The 22,626-nt window shown below is 38.3% G+C and overlaps 2 protein-coding genes across 3 annotated transcripts in view; one reads left to right on the top strand and one right to left on the bottom strand.

The window, feature by feature from the left end:
* Nucleotides 1-19,731, bottom strand: part of PRKD3 (protein kinase D3) — a 90,392-nt gene extending 70,661 nt beyond the window's left edge. For both annotated transcript variants that reach the window (XR_005058781.2, XM_037009365.2), the window contains exons 1-2: nt 19,582-19,731; nt 2,991-3,942 (exon numbers count right to left, since the gene is read on the bottom strand). Coding sequence is in view for 1 of the 2 variants with exons in the window: in XM_037009365.2 (XP_036865260.1) it covers nt 2,991-3,278 (288 nt within the window). In the remaining variant the exon portion in view is untranslated. The remainder of the gene's footprint in view (nt 1-2,990; nt 3,943-19,581) is intronic.
* Nucleotides 19,587-22,626, top strand: part of QPCT (glutaminyl-peptide cyclotransferase) — a 43,735-nt gene continuing 40,695 nt past the window's right edge. Inside the window, exons 1-2 of the mRNA XM_073214286.1 lie at nt 19,587-19,720; nt 20,034-20,121. The gene's annotated coding sequence lies outside the window, so the exon portion shown is untranslated. The remainder of the gene's footprint in view (nt 19,721-20,033; nt 20,122-22,626) is intronic.

Raw genomic sequence — 22,626 nt, 5'->3', positions numbered from 1 at the left:
CAGACCTAAAGAGAGAAACAGACAGCAATACAATAATAATAGGGGACTTCAATACCCCACTTTCAACAACGGAGAGACAATCCAGACAGAAAATCAATAAGGAACAATGGATTTAAACTACACATTAGACCAGACACTTAATAGACATTTACAGAACATTCATTCTATACAAAAGCAGCAGAATACATATTCTTCTCAAGCACATGGAACATTTTCCAGCATAGGTCATATATTAGCAGGCCAGAAAAACAAGTCTTCATAAATTTAAGATTAAAATGATATCAAGCATATTTTCTGATACAATGATATGAAACTGGAAGCCAATTACAAGAAAAAAAACAAAATTCATAAGTACGTGGCAATTAAACAACTGAAAATTAATTTGTGAAAGTGAAATAAAAACAGAAAAAAAAATTGAGACAAATAACAATGAAAACATAATATACCAAAAGTTATGGGAGGTAGCAAAAGAAGTTCTAAGGCAGGAAATTCATAGCAATAAACACCTACATTAAGAAAAATTCTCAAATAATTTAACCTATATCTCAAGGAACTAGAAAAAGAACAAAGCCAGCCAAAGATTAGTAGAAGGAAAGAAGAAAGATCACATGGAAAGAAATGAAATAGACACTAAAAAGACAATAGAAAACATCAATGAAACTAAGAGCTGGGTTTTTGAAAAAATAAACAAAATAGACAAACCTCTAGCTAGATTTACCAAGAAAAAGAGATGACTCGAGTAAATAAAATTACGTATGAGAAAGGAGATATCACAACTGATACCACATAAATACACAGAATCATAAAAAACTACCACGGACAATTATATACCAGCAAATTGGACACAGGAAAAATGGATAAATTCCTAGAAGCATGAAACTTAACAAGCCTGAATCATGAATGAGTAGAAAATCTGGGGAAAAAAAACAAGTATTAGCAAGGAAATTGAATCAGTAATCAAAAACCTCCCAACAAACAAAGACTCAGGACCACATGGCTTCATGAGTAAATACTACCAAACACTTAAAGAAGAATTAATATCAGTCCTTCTCAAACTCTTCCAAAATAATGGAAGAGTAACACTTCCAAATTCAGTTTATGAGGCCAGCAGTACCCTGATCCAAAGCCAGACAAGGACACTGTCAGAAAAGAAAATTTCAGCAAAATATCCCTGATGCAAATATCCTCAATAAAATATTAGCATACTGAATTTTTTACAACACATTAAAAGGATCATACAACACAATCAAACGTGACTTATTCCAAGGACGCAAGTATGATACATCTCCAAATCAGCCAATGTGTTCTATACAGAACTTAACCCAGTCACCCAGGCTGCCTTTCACCCTCTTCTATTCTCCTATCCTCAACAGGCTATCAAGTTTTACCAAATGCAGTAGTCTTCAAATATACCATTGCTTTCCAACTATCTCTGTTCAGTTCTTCATTACAATGGTCTCTTACCTGATCTCCCTATGTTCCCACCAACTCTCTCCAGACGTGACTGCTACATTCCCTCCACCACACATGTCCCAGCTTGTAACTTAGAGAGCTGCCCATTTCAGAACTACGGAGACCAAGGCTCAGGCTGATCTCTCTCCCCTTTCTGTGCCCAGAGTAAGATTATTCATGTGGCTACCCCACAAGAATTTAACCCATCTGATCCACTTCTTGATCTATATAACAATGAAGTAACATTAATTCTAAAATAATCTTGTAGAAAATTAGTATGCCTGAAATTTTCAGAGATTGAAAACTGAGTAATACAGATTCTACCAAATCACTGGCTATGAATTTCTATGGGTTCAAATAAAAAGGAAATATGCAAGTTACAAATTATACTTAAATCAAAACCTCACCTTTAAATTAACCTAGTTATAAAAATATTTGTGAAAAGCCTCTACAACAATTAATGAAGTAGAAATCAAAAGAAAAGATACTTAGACATATAGATGGTCCTGAAGATCCACAAAAGGAAGACTAACTTTACTTTAGGCCATATTTAAACAGACAAGCCAGTGTTAACACATAGAGGGCATAGGACATTTTCACAAATCACATTATTTTTTGGACTGTTAATTACTTCTACATTAGAAAATAATGAGAAATCTTAAAAAAGCATAAGGAATTGGAACAAAAACAATAAGATGAGGAGCCTGAATCCAAAAATATTAATCTCACAAAGACTTTCAAAACACAGAGTATATTAATTTGTTTGAAACAAATGTGAAACATGCTTGGTCCATTAAAAATAAAATGTAACCAATTCACATTCCTTATGTATCCAGTTTTATGATAACATAGAGAAGATACCAGGTCATCCATCAAATCACGATTACTCAAGACATTTATCTAAGGTTCCTTAAAAAATGGCACAGTACAGGCTAGGGGATGGGTGGATGAGAAACAAAATAAAACCACTTTCAAATTTCAAATCTTTGTATGTTCTGTTATATCCTCAATCGTTTAAGTATTTTTTTATGAGACACAGAGAGTGCAGTCCTCTCATTAAATGGCCGTTTAGGTGAAATCAGAATCTAACGGGAAGGAAGAGGCTATAAAAATGGGGACAGAACATAGGGCACCTAGGAGGAACAAGGCATGGACCTGGGGCTCAGCCACTGCTATATCCTGTCCTTTTGGTAAGCCACCTTGATGCCTTGTGTCCTCTACCTCCCGACTGTTCTCTCTGGGGGAAAAAAATGAGATTTCTTCAGTCTTCTTGACTTTATACTGATTTTCCTGCTCAGGAAAAAGATAAATTGAGTAAGTAATAGGTTAAAGTTTGGATATAGGCTCCAGTTGTTAGACTGAAATTTCAGACCTTAGGCTTACAGTTTATTAGGATTCTTCCAAAAATGCTCAGAATTAGGATATAAACAACTGATCCATCCATATGTGTTAACTCATTGCTGCATGTGTAATTTATAGAAATAATTAGAAACACTATCAGTTAGGAAAACTATTGACATTAATAGCATGCACAGTACCTTTTGATAAACAATGGAGCACACAAGATCCTTGACAGCAGACAAAGATAGTTCCTGGGCTTCAATGGTAACATTCTCCCGTGTAAGGCCAATTTGCAGTAGAAATGAAATTGTATGCACTGAGCCTCTGGAGTTGGTGAGTGATGGTGCACTGAAGCTTCCATTAGAGAGTCGGGCAGAGAGTCCTGTCTTAGGACTTGAACACGGAGAAGGAGTTGGAAGCACAGTAGGAAGAGTGGCAGGTAATACAGACTTCTGGGATGATGGAGGGGAATTGTTTGCAGACATCTGCCTTTCTTTAATCTTTTAAAATAGTTGTTAATTCTTTTTCAATGGTTATGAAGAGGCTTTCAAAATCACAGTGGTAAAAAAATGACTGTACTTTTGGATTTAGTTGGAAGTTTCTCTATTTCCTCTTTTAAGCCACTCATGCCAATGATGGCAAGCTCTACAACTGTGAGTTGAATACACAAAAGGTCCCACTTCCCTTAATATCAGTCCCATCAAAAAGGCGTTTTGTCTTCAGGACCACAACCAGGGATTTGGAAAGGATTAAAACATACTGAATTATTCTCAGCAAAAAGAGTTGACATTGCTTATTTACTAAACATCTTCATCTATTTTAAGTCTACTCCTGTCTCTCTCTTTTAATTTCAGAAAATACATATTGAATAAAAGTTGTTTTTCTGTCAAGATGAACTCCTCCTGGTTTAAAAAATAAGTGTTTAGGATTAATTTAATTCAGTACTTATCCTTCAGGTCACTAATTTGATGTGATACTTTCTTGAATGTCTACGCCTTAAATCACCTTCTCATATGTCCTCATTTTCATTTTGAGGGGGAATAAATCTTTCCATGATGAAGTACAAGGCTTTTTAAAATAGTACAGGCATATTTCATTTGATAAACGAGTCCACTGAGAAAAGTTGAAGTTTTCTGAAGTACAGTTGGCCTGGAAGGAATTAAAAAAAAAACTTTTAATGTATTATATTCACTTGACATTATTATTTTTTTTTTTTGAGAAAACAACCCAAAATTTTTAATGCAATAGATTCAAACACTTCAATAAAGAAACATGATGGCAAACAAGAATATGAGATGCTTACCACATTAGTCATAAAGGAAATGAAAATTTAAAACATTAAAAAAATTAATACTATATACCTATTAGAATTTTTTTTTTAATAAATTGACAATACCGAGGCTAGTAAAGATGAAGAACTGGAACTTTTCATACATTGTTGACAAGAATTCAAAATGATGCAACACACTGGAAAAACAGCTTGGCAGTTTCTTATAAACATATGCATACCACAATCCAGCAACTCTACTACTATATATTTACCCAGGACAAATGAAGTATGTTTACATAAGAACTGTGCACAAATATTTATAGAAGCTTTATAACTGTCAGAAATTAGAAAGAGTCCAAATATACATCACCATGGGAAAGTGTGCTGAAAACGTAACATACTTTGGCAAATTTAATGCAACATTAGTTGGGAAAAATAGGGAATGGACTACTGATACACAGAATCACAGATGAATCTCAGCACTGGTATGCCAAGTGAAGGAATCCACACACAATAGAGTACAAACTGTATGATTCCATTTCGGTAAAATGCAAACTAACATAGAGTGAAGAAAAGCCAGTCAGTGGTTGCCTGTGACCAGAAGTGGCGGGAAGAATGGACTGCAGAGAGTCTTTTGACAATAAGGAAATATTCTGTACCTTGACTAGAGTTACAGTTTTTGAGAGGGCATCTCTCATATTTATTGATCAAATGGTTGTTAACAATAAAATTCTGTAAAGGGGAGTCAATGCTCAATGCACAATCATTAATCCACCCCAAGCCTAATTCTCGTCAGTCTCCAATCTTCTGAAGAATAATGAACAAGTTCTTACATGGTGAACAAATTCTTACATAGTGAATAAGTTCTTACATGGTGAACAGTTCAAGGGTAGTCATCACAGAAACTTTCAGATTTGATCATGCATTATGAACTATAAACAATCAGGTAAAATATGAATATTCGTTTGATTTTTACACTTGATTTACATGTGGATCCCACATTTCTCCCTTATTATTATTATTATTATTATAAAATGCTGAAGTTGTAGGTAGATGCAAGATAAAGGTAGAAAACATAGTTTAGTGTTGTAAGAGAGCAAATGTAGATGATCAGGTGTGTGCCTGTAGACTATGTGTTAATCCAAGCTAGACACGGGCAATAATACATCCACGGATGCAGAAGATTTCTCTCAAAACAGGGGGGGTGAGGTTCTAAGCCTCACCTCTGTTGATCCCCAATTTCTCACCTGATGGCCCCCCTGCCACTGTACCTGTCTTAGGTTGTTCCTCCCTTGAGGAATCTTACCCGGCTCTGGCTAACCAGTCATCTTCCGGGGCCCTACAGGGAAATGTAAAGTTGGTAAGTGAGAGAGAAGCAATATTCTTTGAAAAGGTTAGCTTTTTACTTCTTTGCAGATTTATGCCCTGCGACTTCTATGCCCAGCATTTGTCTTGAGGTATCTTTACCACTTGGAAGAATTATGATACTCGGTAATTTTCAGTATGAGGCACGAATTCTACTAAAGCGTTGTAATTAGGAAGGAAGAAGAAAAGCTATAGAAGTAGCAGACGGAAGAAGATATGGGAAGATAATTTCCTTGACATATCTTCTTGTAGAGTAACATAAGCATGTACAGGTTTTAAACTACTAATTAAATTGCATACACACAATAAATAATAGGAATACAGCTACATAAGAAAAGCAGATCTACAATTACCAGCCATATCCAGTGAAATCAAGAAAACCAGTTAGGTACCCTACTCATTGGTGAAAACTTATCAATGATATGACGGATATTGTCCAACTGTACTTGAACAGTCTGAGAGAAATCAGACAAATTAAAACAACCCATTCCTGGGAACTGTTCACATCCCATATGTTCTTCTAACAGTAGATAGTCTGTAGTTGTAAGATTTTGGAGCGCTACAACTTGCACTTCTCCTAATTCTTGGTTGAGTTCCAACAGTGTAGATCCAGTCAAATTTGTTGTTTTACTGTATGCACAGGCCAGCTTAGATATCTCCTTCTTTATTCCAATGGCAAGTCCAGGAACCGGTGGGATAAATGCAGCTACAACTGCAGAATCGCCTGGATCTTTGTTGAGGTATTTTGATGATCATCTTCTGGTATGACTCTTCCAGAGAGTGCTGATGTTGGAAGTTCTTCTTCATATCATATCTTAGTTCATTTTCTGGGTAGCCAAATTAGGCTTTGATCCTCTGTATAAACACAAACAGACCCTCTACCCACACTTTGATATGCCCTTTACACCATTGTGTAGAACTCATTGGAGGTGACCACATAGGAACTGCTTTTTCTTTATTTTTAAGAGAAAGGAATATTATCAGAAAAGTGTACCTCCATAGCTGATCATCTGACACCCTTTAAGTGATCAAAATTAAGGATATTTAAAGCATGCATTAATCATTGATTTACAGTTAGTTTTATCCTATCAGGGAGTAATCCCCCTTTTCTTTCTTTCTTTTTTTTTTTATTCTTTAATCTACACTTACATGAAGAATATTATGTTTACTAGGCTCTCCCCTATACCAGGTCCTCCGTATAAGCCCCTTTACAGTCACCGTCCATCAGCATAGCAAAATGTTGTAGAATCACTACTTGTCTTCTCTGTGTTGTAGAGCCCCCCCTTTTCTCCGACCCCCCTATGCATGCTAACTTAATACCCCCCTTCTTCTCCCCCCCCTTATCCCTCCCTACCCACCCATTCTCCCCAGTCCCTTTCCCTTTGCTACCTGTTAGTCCATTCTTGGGTTCTGTAATTCCGCTGCTGTTTTGTTCCTTCAGTTTTTCCTTTGTTCTTATACTCCACAGATGAGTGAAATCATTTGGTATTTCTCTTTCTCTGCTTGGCTTATTTCACTGAGCATAATACCGTCCAGCTCCATCCATGCTGCTGCAAATGGTAGGATTTGCCCTCTTTCTTATGGCTGAGTAGTATTCCATTGTGTATATGTACCACATCTTCTTTATCCATTCATCTACCGATGGACATTTAGGTTGCTTCCAATTCTTGGCTATTGTAAATAGTGCTGCGATAAACATAGGGGTGCATCTGTCTTTCTCAAACTTGATTGCTGCGTTCTTAGGGTAAATTCCTAGGAGTGGAATTCCTGGGTCAAATGGTAGGTCTGTTTTGAGCATTTTGATGAACCTCCATACTGCTTTCCACAATGGTTAAACTAATTTACATTCCCACCAGCAGTGTAGGAGGGTTCCCCATTCTCCACAGCCTCACCAACATTGGTTGTTGCTTGTCTTTTGGATGGCAGCCATCCTTACTGGTGTGAGGTGATACCTCATTGTAGTTTTAATTTGCATTTCTCTGATAACTAGCAATGTGGAGCATCTTTTCATGTGTATGTTGGCCATCTGTATTTCTTTTTTGGAGAACTGTCTGTTCAGTTCCTCTGCCCATTTTTTAATTGGATTATTTGATTTTTGTTTGTTGAGGCATGTGAGCTCTTTATATATTTTGGACGTCAAGCCTTTATTGGATCTGTAATTTACAAATATATTCTCCCATACTGTAGGGTTCCTTTTTGTTCTACTGATGGTGTCTTTTGCTGTACAGAAGCTTCTCTGCTTAATATAGTCCCACTTACTCAATTTTGCTGTTGTTTTGCTTGCCTGGGGAGAGATGTTCAACAAGAGGTCACTCATGTTTATGTCTAAGATGTTTTTGCCTAGGTTTTTTTCCACGAGTTTAATGGTTTCATGACTTACATTCAGGTCTTTGATCCATTTTGAATTTACTTTTGTATATGGGGTTAGACAATGGTCCAGTTTCATTCTCCTACATGTAGCTGTCCAGTTTTGCCAGCACCAACTGTTGAAGAGACTGTCATTTCGCCATTGTATGTCCATGGCTCCTTTATCAAATATTAATTGACCATATATGTTTGGGTTAATGTCTGGAGTCTCTAGCCTGTTCCACTGGTCTGTGGCTCTGTTCTTGTGCCAGTACCAAATTGTCTTGATTATTATGGCTTTACAGTAGAGCTTGAAGTTGGGGAGTGAGATCCCCCCCTACTTTATTCTTCTTTCTCAGGATTGCTTTGGCTATTCGGGGTCTTTGGTGTCTCCATATGAATTTTTGAATTACTTCCTTCAGTTCATTGAAGAATGTTCTGGTAATTTGATAGGGATTACATCAAATCTGTATATTGCTTTGGGCAGGATGGCCATTTTGATGATATTAATTCTTCCTAGCCACGAGCATGGGATGAGTTTCCATTTGTTAGTGTCCCCTTTAATTTCTCTTAAGAGTGACTTGTAGTTTTCAGAGTATAGGTCATTCACTTCTTTGGTTAGATTTAGTCCTAGGTATTTTATTCTTTTTGATGCAATTGTGAATGGAATTCTTTTCCTGATTTCTCTTTCTATTGGCTCATTGTTAGTGTATAGGAAAGCCACACATTTCTGTGTGTTAATTTTGTATCCTACAACTTTGCTGTATTCCAATATCAGTTATAGTAGTTTTAGAGTGGAGTCTTTAGGGTATTTTATGTACAATATCATGTCATCTGCAAATAGTGACAGTTTAACTTCTTGTTTACCAATCTGGATTCCTTGTATTTCTTTGTTTTGTCTGATTGCCGTGGCTAGGACCTCCAGTACTATGTTGAATAACAGTGGGGAGACTGGGCATCCCTGTCTAGTTCCCGATCTCAGAGGAAAAACTTTCAGCTTCTCACTGTTCAGTATAATGTTGGCTGTGGGTTTATCATATATGGCCTTTATTATGTTCAGGTACTTGCCCTCTATTCCCATTTTGCTGAGAGCTTTTATCATAAATGGATGTTGAATTTTGTCAAATGCTTTTTCAGCATCTATGGAGATGATCATGTGGTTTCTGTCCTTCTTTTTGTTGATGTGGTGGACAATGTTGATGGATTTTCGAATGTTGTACCATCCTTGCATCCCTGGGATGAATTCCACTTGGTCATGGTGTATGATCCTTTTGATATACTTTTGAATTCGGTTTGCTAATATTTTATTAAGTATTTTTGCATCTACATTCATCAGGGATATTGGTCTGTAATTTTCTTTTTTGGTGGGGTCTTCACCTGGTTTTGGTATTAGGGTGATGTTGGCTTCATAGAATGAGTTTGGGAGTATTCCCTCCTCTTCTATTTTTTGGAAAACTTTAAGGAGAATGGGTATTATGTCTTCTCTGTGTGTCTGATAAAATTCTGAGGTAAATCCGTCTGGCCCGGGTGTTTTGTTCTTGGGTAGTTTTTTGATTACCGTTTCAATTTCTTTGCTCGTAATTGGTTTAACTTTTTTTTTTCTTCCTTGGTTAGTCTTGGAAGGTTGTATTTTTCTAGGAAGTTGTCCATTTCTTCTAGGTTTTCCAGCTTGTTGGCATATAGGTTTTCATAGTAGTCTTTAATAATTCTTTGTATTTCTGTGGAGTCTGTCGTGATTTTTCTGTTCTCATTTCTGATTCTGTTGATTTGTGTTGATTCTCTTTTTCTCTTAATAAGTTTGGGTAGAGGCTTATCTATTTTGTTTATTTTCTCAAAGAACCAGCTCTTGGTTTCGTTGATTTTTGCTATTGTTTTATTCTTCTCAATTTTGTTTATTTCTTCTCTGATCTTTATTATGTCCCTCCTTCTGCTGACTTTAGGCCTCATTTGTTCTTCTTTTTCCAATTTCATAATTGTGATGTTAGACTATTCATTTGGGATTGTTCTTCCTTCTTTAAGTGTGCCTGGATCGCTATGTACTTTCCTCTTAAGACTGCTTTCACTGCGTCCCACAGAAGTTGGGGCTTTGTGTTGTTGTTGTCATTTGTTTCTATATATTCCTTGATCTCTACTTTAATTTGTTCGTTGATCCATTGATTATTTAGGAGCATGTTGTTAAGCCTCCATGTGTTTGTGAGCCTTTTTGTTTTCTTTGTAGAATTTATTTCTAGTTTTATACCTTTGTGGTCTGAAAAATTGGTTGGTAGAATTTCAGTATTTTGGATTTTGCTGAGGCTCTTTTTGTGGGCTAGTATGTGGTCTATTCTGGAGAATGTTCCATGTGCACTTGAAAAGAATGTATATCCTGTTGCTTTTGGATGTAGAGTAATATAGATGTCTATTAGGTCCATCTGCTCTACTGTGTTGTTCAGTGCTTCCGTGTCCTTACTTATTTTCTGCCCAGTGGATCTACCCTTTGGGGTGAGTGGTGTGTTGAAGTCTCCTAAAATGAATGCACTGCAGTCTATTTCCCCCTTTAGTTCTGTTAGTATTTGTTTCACATATGCTGGTGCTCCTGTGTTGGGTGCATATGTATTTAGAATGGTTATATCCTCTTGTTGGACTGAGCCCTTTATCATTATGTAATGTCCTTTGTTATCTCTTGTTACTTGCTTTGTTTTGAAGTCTATTTTGTCTGATACTAGTACTGCAACCCCTGCTTTCTTCTCTCTGTTGTTTGCCTGAAATATGTTTTTCCATCCCTTGACTTTTAGTCTGTACATGTCTTTGGGTTTGAGGTGAGTTTCTTGTAAGCAGCATATAGATGGGTCTTGCTTTTTTATCTATTCTATTACTCTGTGTCTTTTGATTGGTGCATTCAGTCCATTTACATTTAGGGTGACTATTGAAAGATATGTACTTATTGCCATTGCAGGCTTTAGATTCGTGATTACCAAAGGTTCAAGGTTAGCCTCTTTAGTGTCTTACCGCCTAACTTAGCTCGCTTATTGTGCTGTTATATACACTGTCTGGAGATTCTTTTCTTCTCTCCCTTCTTATTCCTCCTCCTCTATTTTTCATATGTTGTGTGTTTTGTTCTGTGCTCTTTCTAGGAGTGCTCCCATCTAGAGTAGTCCCTGTAAGATGCCCTGTAGAGGTGGTTTGTGGGAAGCAAATTCCCTTAGCTTTTGCTTGTCTGGGAATTGTTTAATCCCGCCATCATATTTAAATGATAGTTGTGCTGGATACAGTATCCTTGGTTCAAGGCCCTTCTGTTTGTTTCATTACATTAAATATATCATGCCATTCTCTTCTGGCCTGTAGGGTTTCTGTCAAGAAGTGTGATGTTAGCCTGATGGGTTTTCCTTTGTAGGTGACCTTTTTCTCTCTAGCTGCCTTTAAAACTCTTTCCTTGTCCTTGATCTTTGCCATTTTAATTATTATGTGTCTTGGTGTTGTCCTCCTTGGATCTTTTCTGTTGGTGGTTCTGTGTATTTCCATGGTCTGTTCGATTATTTCCTCCCCCAGTTTGGGGAAGTTTTCAGCAATTATTTCTTCCAAGATACTTTCCATCCCTTTTTCTCTTTTCTTCTTGTGGTACCCCTGTAATATGGATATTGTTCCTTTTGGATCGGTCATACAGTTCTCTTAATATTGTTTCATTCCTGGAGATCCTTTTATCTCTCTCTATGTCAGCCTCTATGCATTCCTGTTCTCTGGTTTCAATTCCATCAATGGCCTCTTGCATCTTATCCATTCTGCTTATAAATCCTTCCAGAGTTTGTTTCATTTCTGTAATCTCCTTTCTGGCATCTGTGATCTCCCTCGGGACTTCATCCCATTTCTCTTGCGTATTTCTCTGCATCTCTGTCAGCATGTTTATGATTTTTATTTTGAATTCTTTTTCAGGAAGACTGGTTAGGTCTGTCTCCTTCTTTGGTGTCTCTGTGATCTTGGTTTGCCTGTAATTTTGTCTTTTTATGGTGATAGGAATAGTTTGCAGAAGTGGGACGAGTGACAGGTGGAGGAACTTCCCTTCTTTTTGGTTTGTGGCCTTCCTCTTCTGGGAGAACAGCGACCTCTAGTGGTTTTTGCTGGGTAGCTGCTCGTAGACAGGGCTCCTGCTTCCTGCCTGGCTGCTATGGAGTTTATCTCCGTTGTTGCTGTGGGCGTTGCCTGGCTCAGGCTGCTGCTCCAAAGTGGTGGAGTTACGTTGGAGAGGGAGCGGCCGGGAGGCTATTTATCTCCATAAGGGGCCTCTGTGCTCCCTGCAGCCCAGGGCATTAGAGTGCCCAAAGATCCCTGGATTCCCTACCTCTGGACTAAGTGTCCCGCCCTGCCCCTTTAAGAGTTCCAAAAAGCACCTGCCAAAGCAAAACATGACCACAAAGAAAAAAAAAAAATGGACCCTTGTTTTTCTTTATTGTCCGGTGCCAGCCTCAGGCACCCGTTCACCGGTCTTGCTGCCCTGTTTCCCTAGTATTGGGGGTCCCTGTCCCTTTAAGACTTCCAAAAAGCACTCACCACAACAGAACAAAAAACAAAAAAAAGATGGCCACTCGCTTTTCTTTTGTCCTCTGGCGCCAGCCTCCAGTACCCGCTCACCGTTCTTGCTGCCCTGTTTCCCTAGCATCCAGGGCCCTGCGCATGCACTCTGTCTGCGCTCTGGTCCGGATGGCTGGGGCTGGGTGTTCAGCAGTCCTGGGCTCCCTCTCCCTCCCGCTCTGACTTCTCTCCTCCTGCCAGGAGCTGGGGGGAGGGGCGCTCGGGTTCTGCCAGACTGGGATTTGTATCTTACCCCCTTTGCGAGGCGCTGGGTTCTCGCAGGTGTGGATGTGGTCTGGATATTGTCATGTGTCCTCTGGTCTTTATTCTAGGAAGAGTTGTATTTGTTATATTTTCATAGATATATGTGGTTTTGGGAGGAGATTTCCGCTGCTCTACTCACGTCGCCATCTTGGCTCCGCCCCCCACTTGACATTATTTTTGAAATGTAGGAATCTGTGTAATTTTTTTTAAATAATAATTTTTGGCTATATGTTTATCATTCACCAATAAATCCTAATGGGTAGCCATTTTTTTAGTTTAGATATCAAAGCCATTTTTTACTGTAGATTTAACTTCCAGGGACAGCCTGCTCACAAAATACCTGACACTTCTCACTTGACACTTGCAGATCAAACACTTTTAGTCCACAAATATACAACTGTGTTATGACAAAAGCAGAGAAAAACAGAAGTGACAAAAAAGAAAAGTAAAAAACTGACACTGTCACAGAAATACAATATGTACCATTCAGTCATATGAAAGATGTATAATACTGTCTTAACAGAGACAAATTTTTTTTAAATTAGAAGTGTAATTCTGAAAATATGGTTTTATTGACAGATTTTTTTCAGAAGACTAAGGAAGCAGGAGGAGACACTACATATAGTTATATGGCCAACAAGAAGTGTGAAAGACGTATTTATCACAGGAGCATAGAAGAAAGTGATCTCATCATAAAGATTTTCTGAAGTAAAAAGAACATTTGGCACAATTACATATGCATCAGGGCTTTACAAAGGACAGGTCAAAAACTAGGAAAAAAGAAAAAGACCCACATAGCTAAGTGAAATGACTCACAAGAGATGGATCTTTCAAAATCTATCTATATACCTGTAAAAAATTCCAGTGGTTAAAAAAGAGTGAAGAATCCAACATAATTGTAGAACGACTCTCTGGAGAGTAGGTAATGGGGCTACATGAATTAGGATAAGCGTAACACCAGAGTGAAAACATGGTACCAGCAATGAGAAAGTTTAGGAAAAAGCAAAGTTTTGAAAAAATTGCTTAAAGATAATAAACGGTTCAAATAAATGATTATTATCCTACCTTATATTGTACAGCACTTAACATTTATAAATGTTTCACATCCTTTACCTCACAATATCTCTTCAGAAGCTGACAGGGCAGATATCACTTTTGCACATAAGTAAACAGAAGCACAAGCAAATAAAACAACTTGCCCAGCATCACATGGCTATTAAGAGATGGACTGGGAATTAGGACCCATCTTTCATGCTTTCTTACCAAGTGCTGTCTCCACACTAACACACTGTTTCTCAAACAGAAAAAGGAACTGAGAGAATCACTGCTCAGGGCATGTTAAGGTTGAAGAAGCACATAGAGAAGGCAGAATTGCCCAACTTGTATTTTGCTTATCTTCTCTTTTTTTAAACTAAATAGCAGAGCACTGAGAACTGAAACCTGAGACTGGTGAGTAAGAGAGACTAAAACAACTTTACATGAGTGCAAGTCTTTGGGTCCAGATGCGATCCACAACTTATTGCTAAAGCAGTTTTAGCAAGTGTATTCACAAAGCTGACTCCTATAATCTTGGAAAAAGAGCTCAAAGATAGAGAAATAATCATGGCCTGGAGAAGGTCAGAGTTGCTTTAAGTTTTGTGGGCTGGAGGAGTGGGGAAGCAGGTTTCAGAAATGACAGACATATAAACCAAAAATTAATAATTCTCAGTCAAATCTAAGACTAGTTTATGAAAGCAAACAATTTTTGAATACACAGAGAAGAATATAATGATCACTACATGTCAGGATAAATTCAAACAGAACAAAGACTGCCAATAATGGGTTTACTTCTTGGAAAAGAATGACTATTAGACTTCCTAATCACTCACAGTTATTGAGCTCTTAATTATTTGTCAGACACTGTTCTGAGCACTTTATATGTATTATCTCATTTAATACCTACAACACAATTTTTTTTTTAATAGTTCACAAAACAGGCTTAGAGATTAAAGTACTTGCTCAAGATCACACAATTAGCAGAGCCATAGAGTATTCTGGCCAAAATAGTATTCAAGATGGTTTTCCATGCTATATTTGTAAACATGTTGCTTGAGTCTGAGTTGGATGTTAATGTAGTTGGGTAAGTTTGCTGCTCTATGCTTAGATGAGAGAAACCTTTAGGGGGGTGCCTTGGAACTCTGCCCTTGGCCCTAAATTGTTTATTTTATAAGGTAATAAAGACATGGAAGACATGCTTATAGAATTGTCAGATTGTATAATACAGGACAAATTAACTAAAATTAAAGTGAAATTAACAAGCATGAGTTTAAATCTTCGCATTTAGTTTCAAAAAGTTAAGTGTGCAATATAGAAATGGAGCATTACTGACTTAGATGCCATTTATAAGAGGAGTATCAACCCAAAAGTTTAATAGGAGCTAGTTAGCCTACACTACTACTATACTCACTTCTATAGGCCATGTTTTTAACTGCCATATTGATTTAATAACAACAGCATGCATCCAGATAAATGTGAAAACAATGTCATGTGACAAATACAACCTTAACAAAACCAACAGAATGATGGTCTTCAAATATTTGGATAGGTGTTCAGAAAATAACTGGTTTTACTCAGTATCATTACAGAGGATAGAAGTAAAATAAAGATAATAGCATTACTTACCTCAGGATGTGAGGCCTGAGCTACTGCATGTGAAGTGCCCACAATGCCTGGCTTACAGTGAGTGCTTGGTAAGTTTTAGCAATTTTCATAGGAATCAGAGAAGGAATTAACAACTAAGCTTCTAATTTTATGATAAACACTGCAGTTTTTTTGAGATAAAAGACTTCTTTTAATTCTTGCAACAACATTATGAGATTTGTTCAGCTCTATTTTATAGAAAAGGAACCAGAGTTTCAGAGAGGTTGCTGCTTGCCACAACTACACACTTAATAAGGAATGGAACTGGGACTCAAACAAGTTTCCCTGACTCCAAAGCCCATGTTCTTTCTACTATTTCATCCAACCTCCAACATCCATCCCATCAATAGAAAACATTGTCTCCTGAGGCTATGAGCTTCTTAACATACCTGACTTGGGTAGTTTCAAAAAGTTGAACTGTCATAAAAAAAAATGCAGTAAAATACCTATGGATAAGACTGCATGCAGGTTAAATACTTCAAAATATAAGATACTGCTGGGACATATATTTTTGATATATGTCTACCCACTAACTTTTCAGTTTAGTACACCAATATTTAGTAAGATTGTTAATATTAGCCAAATAACAATTAATTGTCTAATAATTCAATCAACTAATTTATCAGAACTATTGATAATACACTATATAAATATCACACTTTTGTATAAAACACATTTTTTAAAGTTTCAGCATGAACACAAATAGAAGACACTAAGTGAGCTGTCATATTAGCTCTGCCCACTCTTCCCATCTGTTTTCCCTCTCCTCCTTTTATGGAACTCTGATTTATCCACTAAGATATAACAAGAAGTAAGGTGCAAAATATTAAGACTAAATATCAAAGCATCTAATAACTCTTTCTCTTTATATATTAATTCGAAACTGAGACAATACTACATCTTACTAACTTATAAAATATATATGAGCTATGAGTTGGCAAGCATTTCTAATACGTTTACTTGGAACATCTCAAATATTCTTTTGGGAGTTACCTGTCACAGATACCATTCAAATGAGTTTATATAATCTGTCGCCATTGTTGAATAGAATCAAAAGATCGGCTATTAAGGGAATCTTGAGCCCAACCTGCCCTATTATTACAGCCAAGGTAAAACAAAGACCCTGGAGGTTAGGCGACTTAATTGAGGGCTACTTTGTGTTAACATCACAAGTTGATCTACTTTTCTCTCACCCTTCCTCATCTTCCTGCTATGCATACATTATCTCACATCTTAGCAAACCCTCTAATCAGAAGTTCTAATAGCAGCATTTTCATTCAACAAATATTTACTGATTGCCTATTTGCCAGACTGTATAAGAGACACTGGGATTATACAGCAGTGACCAAAACAAATACTGCTCTCTAAGCTTACAGTGTGATGTGGGACACACACATTAAACAAATTCACACAGTTCGCAAGGTAATTACAAAATATGAAAAGTGGTATCAGAGAGTATGTTATGGGGACCTTATTTCAGCTGGGGTCTCAGGCAAGGTGCCTTTAAGCAAGTGGTATTTAAGCTAAGACCTAAGAGAGTAAGTAGGAGTCAAGGAAACAGACAAGAAGAGAGAATTTCAGGAAGACAAAACAAATTCAGTTATTAAATACTTCAAAAGGGAACTTATTATTTAGTATAGCGAGTGTCCTTTTTGTACTCAATAAAGGATAAAGTGAAGAGGTAAAATGCTTTTCCTATTTAGAACAGCATGATATTTACCATGACTCCCTACCAGTAATGGGGTCTCCTTGGTTCAATTTAGTTTTGTATGCTAGGAATGCTAATAAATGGAGGGTCTTTTTTTTTTGGTCTTGTTCAGACGTACATGTATTCTGTTGGCCTGTAAAAAAGCATGTGGCCTTTTTCAATGCAATATTAACCAGTGTCCTAAGATCATTGTCCATGTTTAACTTGATACAGGCTTGAAATTGCTTAATAATCCTAGTGTTGCTTTTATATTGTATATTGTATAAAAAATTCAAATAACTTTGTTGTTGGTTTCTAAAAATCACAGTTTGTAGCAATCTTGCATCTGCTCATGTATCTTTTAAAACATAGCTATTACTTTAGATATATTTCATCCTAACAGCTCCATATTCAACTAAATTGTTGCTGGTATAATTCTGCTCATCTATCTGCACAGTGGTATTTGAATCTCAGTCCTTCCACTCTGGGAGAGAGAGCACACCATGTCTGCTCTCTGTTCAGGCTCTTGTAAGTTTATCCCATAATAAGATTATAGATTGCCAGTCTGGCAATGCTGCATGAATCTATGCTAGGCTAGAAGTATCTTCCTCACTCTTTTTGCACCAGTGGTATCTGAGAGATCTGACTGGCTAATAGCCAATGAGCCATTTCTGCACCATAAACTAACCACACAAATGGAGAAACGTTTTTCTATACTGAAATTAAAACATCTTCTAAGTACAACATCTCCAGTTTTTTCACTAACAAAATAATTGCTCCAAAGAGGCCATTATACAAGTTCAATATGAATTATGTATTTGGAGAGACTCAAAGTACTAAAGATAGTAACTCAGCATTAAAGACAGTGAATCACAAGCATGATTAGTATTAAATTAAAATTTTTTACTAGCAAAAAATTTCCCCATATATCAAATTGTTAGTTTCTTTTAAAATATGAGCAACTAACTCCAATGTTAATATTTTCATCGTTTACAGTGTCTTAAAAAAATGAGAAATGTCCCTTAAGAAATGTGCATTTAAATGACCACCTTTTCCTACATAAGGCTTATTCAGTGCTTATGTAATTTAAAAAGTTTAATATCCAAAATCTTAACTTAAGTTTTTTTCTGCATGTGGCAGTGTTTAAATCAAAAACAATCCACTAAAAGAAATTTCTAAAGCATCCGATGAAATATTTTATATCTCAAAAGCCTCACTACCATTTGAGATGGTTAAAAAAAAGTTTCAAGATATGAACTGGTCAACATTTTGGAATCTGAGTCATCCTAAAAAGTGAAATGTTATATAACAAACTATAGAACCTAGGATGGAACCTGGCTTGTGAAACACACCCATCTGATCAGGCCTACTACATCAATATTACACACTGAAGCAAAACTTGTAACATAAAGGCTTCTGTGACGTTTTAAATACCTATATTAAAACTTGTAACTTCTTTTTGGCTGAATTTCCATGCTTGCTTTCAATCCAGACCCCAACAGGGGAGGAGGAAAAGTTTTTTTTGTAAAATAACGCTGGCTAGACCTTGGTGGGGGAACTCAACAACAAATTCATAGGGCTTCCCAGCCCTCCGTGCATTAGAAGTTGAAAACCAGATGTGGTCTCAGCAAAATCATAGTCTTTAAAGACGTTAAGAAGTGCAGCATTAAGTACAAAGCAGAAACAGTGTGAGAGTAATACAATAACATTTTCCAGGGTACACATTAAGGCATTTTAAAAGTTTTTGTGGATATAGCTCATCAAGACTGTGTCGTACAATATACTAGTTGAGGGTATGACTATCCTTCCTAATCAAAGATGACACCGATAGTCTTATTTCCTGTGGGGATGGGTGTGGTTGAATAGTTACGTCCAAGCCATCAATCGGTGCATGGTAAGTCCGCAGGTCTTACACATGCTTGTGGGTTAATTTACATCGGTGCCTGCGGATGGCAGGCCTATGTTCTGACTGCGACGATTTCAAATAAAATATCCAACAGGCAATTGAATAGTATGTGCTTATTTTTATTGCTCCAAGAAACACTCTTTGGTGTTTCTCTTAAGGAAAACCTCCTGCGAATGAAAACAACAGGGTGCAATGTTGCAACCTGCAAAACAGTGGTCCGGCAACCCTGGGGTGGGGGCTTACCTTCTCTAAGTACCATATACTCACTCCTCTGAGACGGGTACAATACCAAGTGATAGGAAAAAAAACCCGGCTTATCCAAAATTCAGCCGCGTGAGCACCGCCTGTTGTCGTCGAGAGCTAGTTTGGGGCACCGCAAACAGACCGCGACCGGAGGGCCGAGGCGGGGGTCGCCCACACAGCGCGAATCCAAGTTGGCCTCCGCGCCCACGCCGGAACTGGCCCCATCTACTGCCTCCCCGGCGTCCCGGCCCGCCGCGGCGCCCACCGCCGCTCCCGCCGCCGCGCGCCCGGCCAACTTCCCACCCAGCCCTGGCGGTCGCAGCCCAGCCCCGATCGGAGTCCGGGTCCCGCTGCCGCGTGCGGGCGGGTGGGGGAGGGGCCGTCGCCTCCGCCTCACCCGACGTGCCGCGAGAACAAAGCGACGGCCGCGGCGACGCTAACTTTTTCGGTGTCTGTTCTGCGCCTCCTGAGGCGACTACTTACAGAGGAGAGGTCCGCTGGTCGTGAGAAAGTCCGCGCCAGCCAGCGTCTGAGTCCAGGACGCAGCGCCAGCGAGGCTTCACGCACTTCGCCGGATCCCGCCCGCCGCTGGCGCCCCTTCCTCCCTCTCTCCCTCCTCCAGGTCCCGTCCTGAGGCCCGGGGGCGGGGGGCCGGGGCGTGCGGGGCGGGGGTGCGCGGCCTGCGCGGGGCCTGCCGGGAGCTGTAGTTTCCGCGCGGGCCCGACCCGGTGGTAGCGGCGCTGGGATGTCCTCACCGGTTTTTGGTTGAGCAGAGGCAGCATGAGCTCTGGGGCTCTCGGGCTCTCTCTGCAGCCTCCGAGGCCCCGGCGTGAGCGCGGGAGAGCGGCGTGTAACAGTGTACTAGCTAGTTACTCGCAGTACTTGATACCCATCGTTGCTACTTAACTGCCTTTTTCTCTTTGTCCACTCTGAAGGAGGCGCTGGTAGCAAGGAAGCAAGAGGTGACAGCTTGAACCGGGGACTTGTAAAGGACCCACAGCAGAGAGCGGTTTTCACCCTGAGGTATCTTCTACCTGCTCCCCACATTTTCCTCCTTCGCGCGTGCCCTCCAGGTGGCTCTGGGGCACCGCAGCCGCGGGCTTTCCACACCTAGGCAGATATCTCCAAAGCCTTTCCTTAAAGCTGAGCAAACTAAAGTGGCTACTTGCAATGCGTTTTGTGTTTCCTATTTGTCCCTCATTAAAGTCGGGGGTGTCCCCTACCATCAAAGTGAAATGTAGGCAAGAATCACGTACCCTAGACTTCCACATGCACGGAAAAGAGGGTAACAGTGCCGAGGGAGTGGTCGGGGGTGGGAGTCGGAATGAGGATCTCGAGAGAACACACATTATGTGTTAAATTATAAATGTTTTGTGTCAGAGAAACGTCTGAGCAGCAGACTGCTCAGCCACTGTCCAGGAGCGACCTAGTTCTCCTTACGTCAAGATTTTATCTAGAAAGTACTTAAGTAAAATACGTTAAAACAAGCGGATGGGATACAGCCAGCAATCCATCCATCCACAGGCACAGGTAAAGGTAGCTTTTGAGAAGAAAAGAAAGTTAAATGGGTCCCAATTTATCACCAGTGTTAATGAATGTCCCTGGATTTAGAGAATTGGGAATTGTTAAATAGATTATATTAAAGATAGGGCAAGAAAAATTGTGTATAATCCTGATCTACTCCGAAGCTTTTTTTTAAAAGACATTTCTGAAACATTCTCATGAATGGAAGCCACTATGTCTCACATCCAGTAATACCTAATTAAAGCTAATGTTTTATATTTAGTCCTATTCTGCCATTCTTTATTTTAAAACTGAAAGTAAATTCACTCAGGTTTACCTTTTTTTGAAAGAATGCTCTTACCTATCTGCCTTTTTCTTCCTTCCACTTCACAACGAACATTTTAGTCCGGCCCCAAATATCCTCTCTCAGCAGCACTCCCAGAACCTCATTGGAGCAGTTTACAGCCAGTCCCATCTTACTAGTGACTTCCATTTTCTCTCCTGGTCCTTAAAGAGACAGAAGTTACTCTTCTTAGAAGTAACTTTTCTAAATGAATCAAGCTGGTATTACATAGAAATTTAGGGATTTGTGTGTGTGATAGAATATAAATATATTCATTTCCACAGTTCTACTTCTCTTTCTAAAAATATAATTGTCTCCTTCCCTTTAGATAAATCTTGCAAAAATACATTTTAGTGTAAGACTGTCTTTCTACCTGTACTACTTTGCTTGACATAAACTACAATTTCCTCAATATGTTCCATTCCTATTTCAAAGCATTAAAGATAAAGATTAGGCTTCATAAATAAATGTATTACTATATAAGATTTTTTTTTATCCTTGAGAGACAATATAATAAGAATGACAAGATGGAAAATATTTCTTGGTAGAGTTTTATGAAGTTTACAATCTTCCTCTTCTTTGGCTATAGTTGCAAATCTTGTCCCACATTTACTGCCTCCACACCCTCCCCTGTATTTAATGACCATTTACATGGGTTACCTAATATAACCAAAGAATCATCACTGTTGTGACTTAAAATAGCAGGGTTACCTAATTCAGAATCCTAAATGCAGAAAAACGTGATTTGCTAAGGCCCTGCTAGAGGAAATAGTCATCATTTTAAAACTTCAGCTAGGTTTATTTTATAAAGTGTGATTACTGGAAAATTCTTAGGTTTTTGTGGCTTTTTCTATGACCTTAAGACATGGATGAAAGTATTTGGTTGTCAGTATACATGTATAGATGTGGGAGAAAAAGCTGTAGGATCCATTTTTTTAACCAAGAGAGACACGCATGATACATTCTTTAAAAAATCCTTCCTTCAGTTTCCACTGCCACTAGCCTAGTTCAGACCGTCCATGACTCACATCTAGATTATTACAAGAGAACTTAGTTGGTCTCCTAGATTAGGTCAAACTGTTATATCCTTAGAATTTTCTTCTGTGATTTGTAGGTTTTCAATAATTGTTTTGGGCTCTGATAGCTCTTGATAAATAGTTCTCATGTCATTTATCATATTTTGTTGTAGATTGAGTGTATATCAGATCCCTCTTCATTCCTCCATCTGGCCTTCCTCTGCTGACCTTGTAGAAGACCATGGACTTCTGCTTGGATAAAAAGACTACTACTAATATTTATCATTATTGAACACTAGTTCTGGACCAGGCACATTCATCCATTTTTATATACCTTTCTCTGTTCATTCCATATAACATTTCTCTTTTCTTTATTTACACTCATATTTAGCTTTATGTAACTTAACACTTGATTATAAATTGCAGATATAGTTTATAATCAAAGAGGGGCATGGTAAGGATAGTTTGACTAAAGGGAAGATTAGAAAAATGTAACTAAAGGGAAATGATACTGCATATGCTGTATTTAGGATTTGATATCATGTCCTCAAAATTTAGTATTCAGGTAGTTTACAATAGAAAAACAATTACCTTGCTCATCCCCAATAATTAATCATGTGGTTACAAAATATGTTTCTCCAAAAATGATGAAGTAATACATGAAGT

The sequence above is a fragment of the Manis javanica genome, chromosome 1, assembly GCF_040802235.1.
Source record: "Manis javanica isolate MJ-LG chromosome 1, MJ_LKY, whole genome shotgun sequence".
Classification (NCBI taxonomy): domain Eukaryota; kingdom Metazoa; phylum Chordata; class Mammalia; order Pholidota; family Manidae; genus Manis; species Manis javanica.
This window is presented reverse-complemented; position numbering and strand designations above follow the sequence as displayed.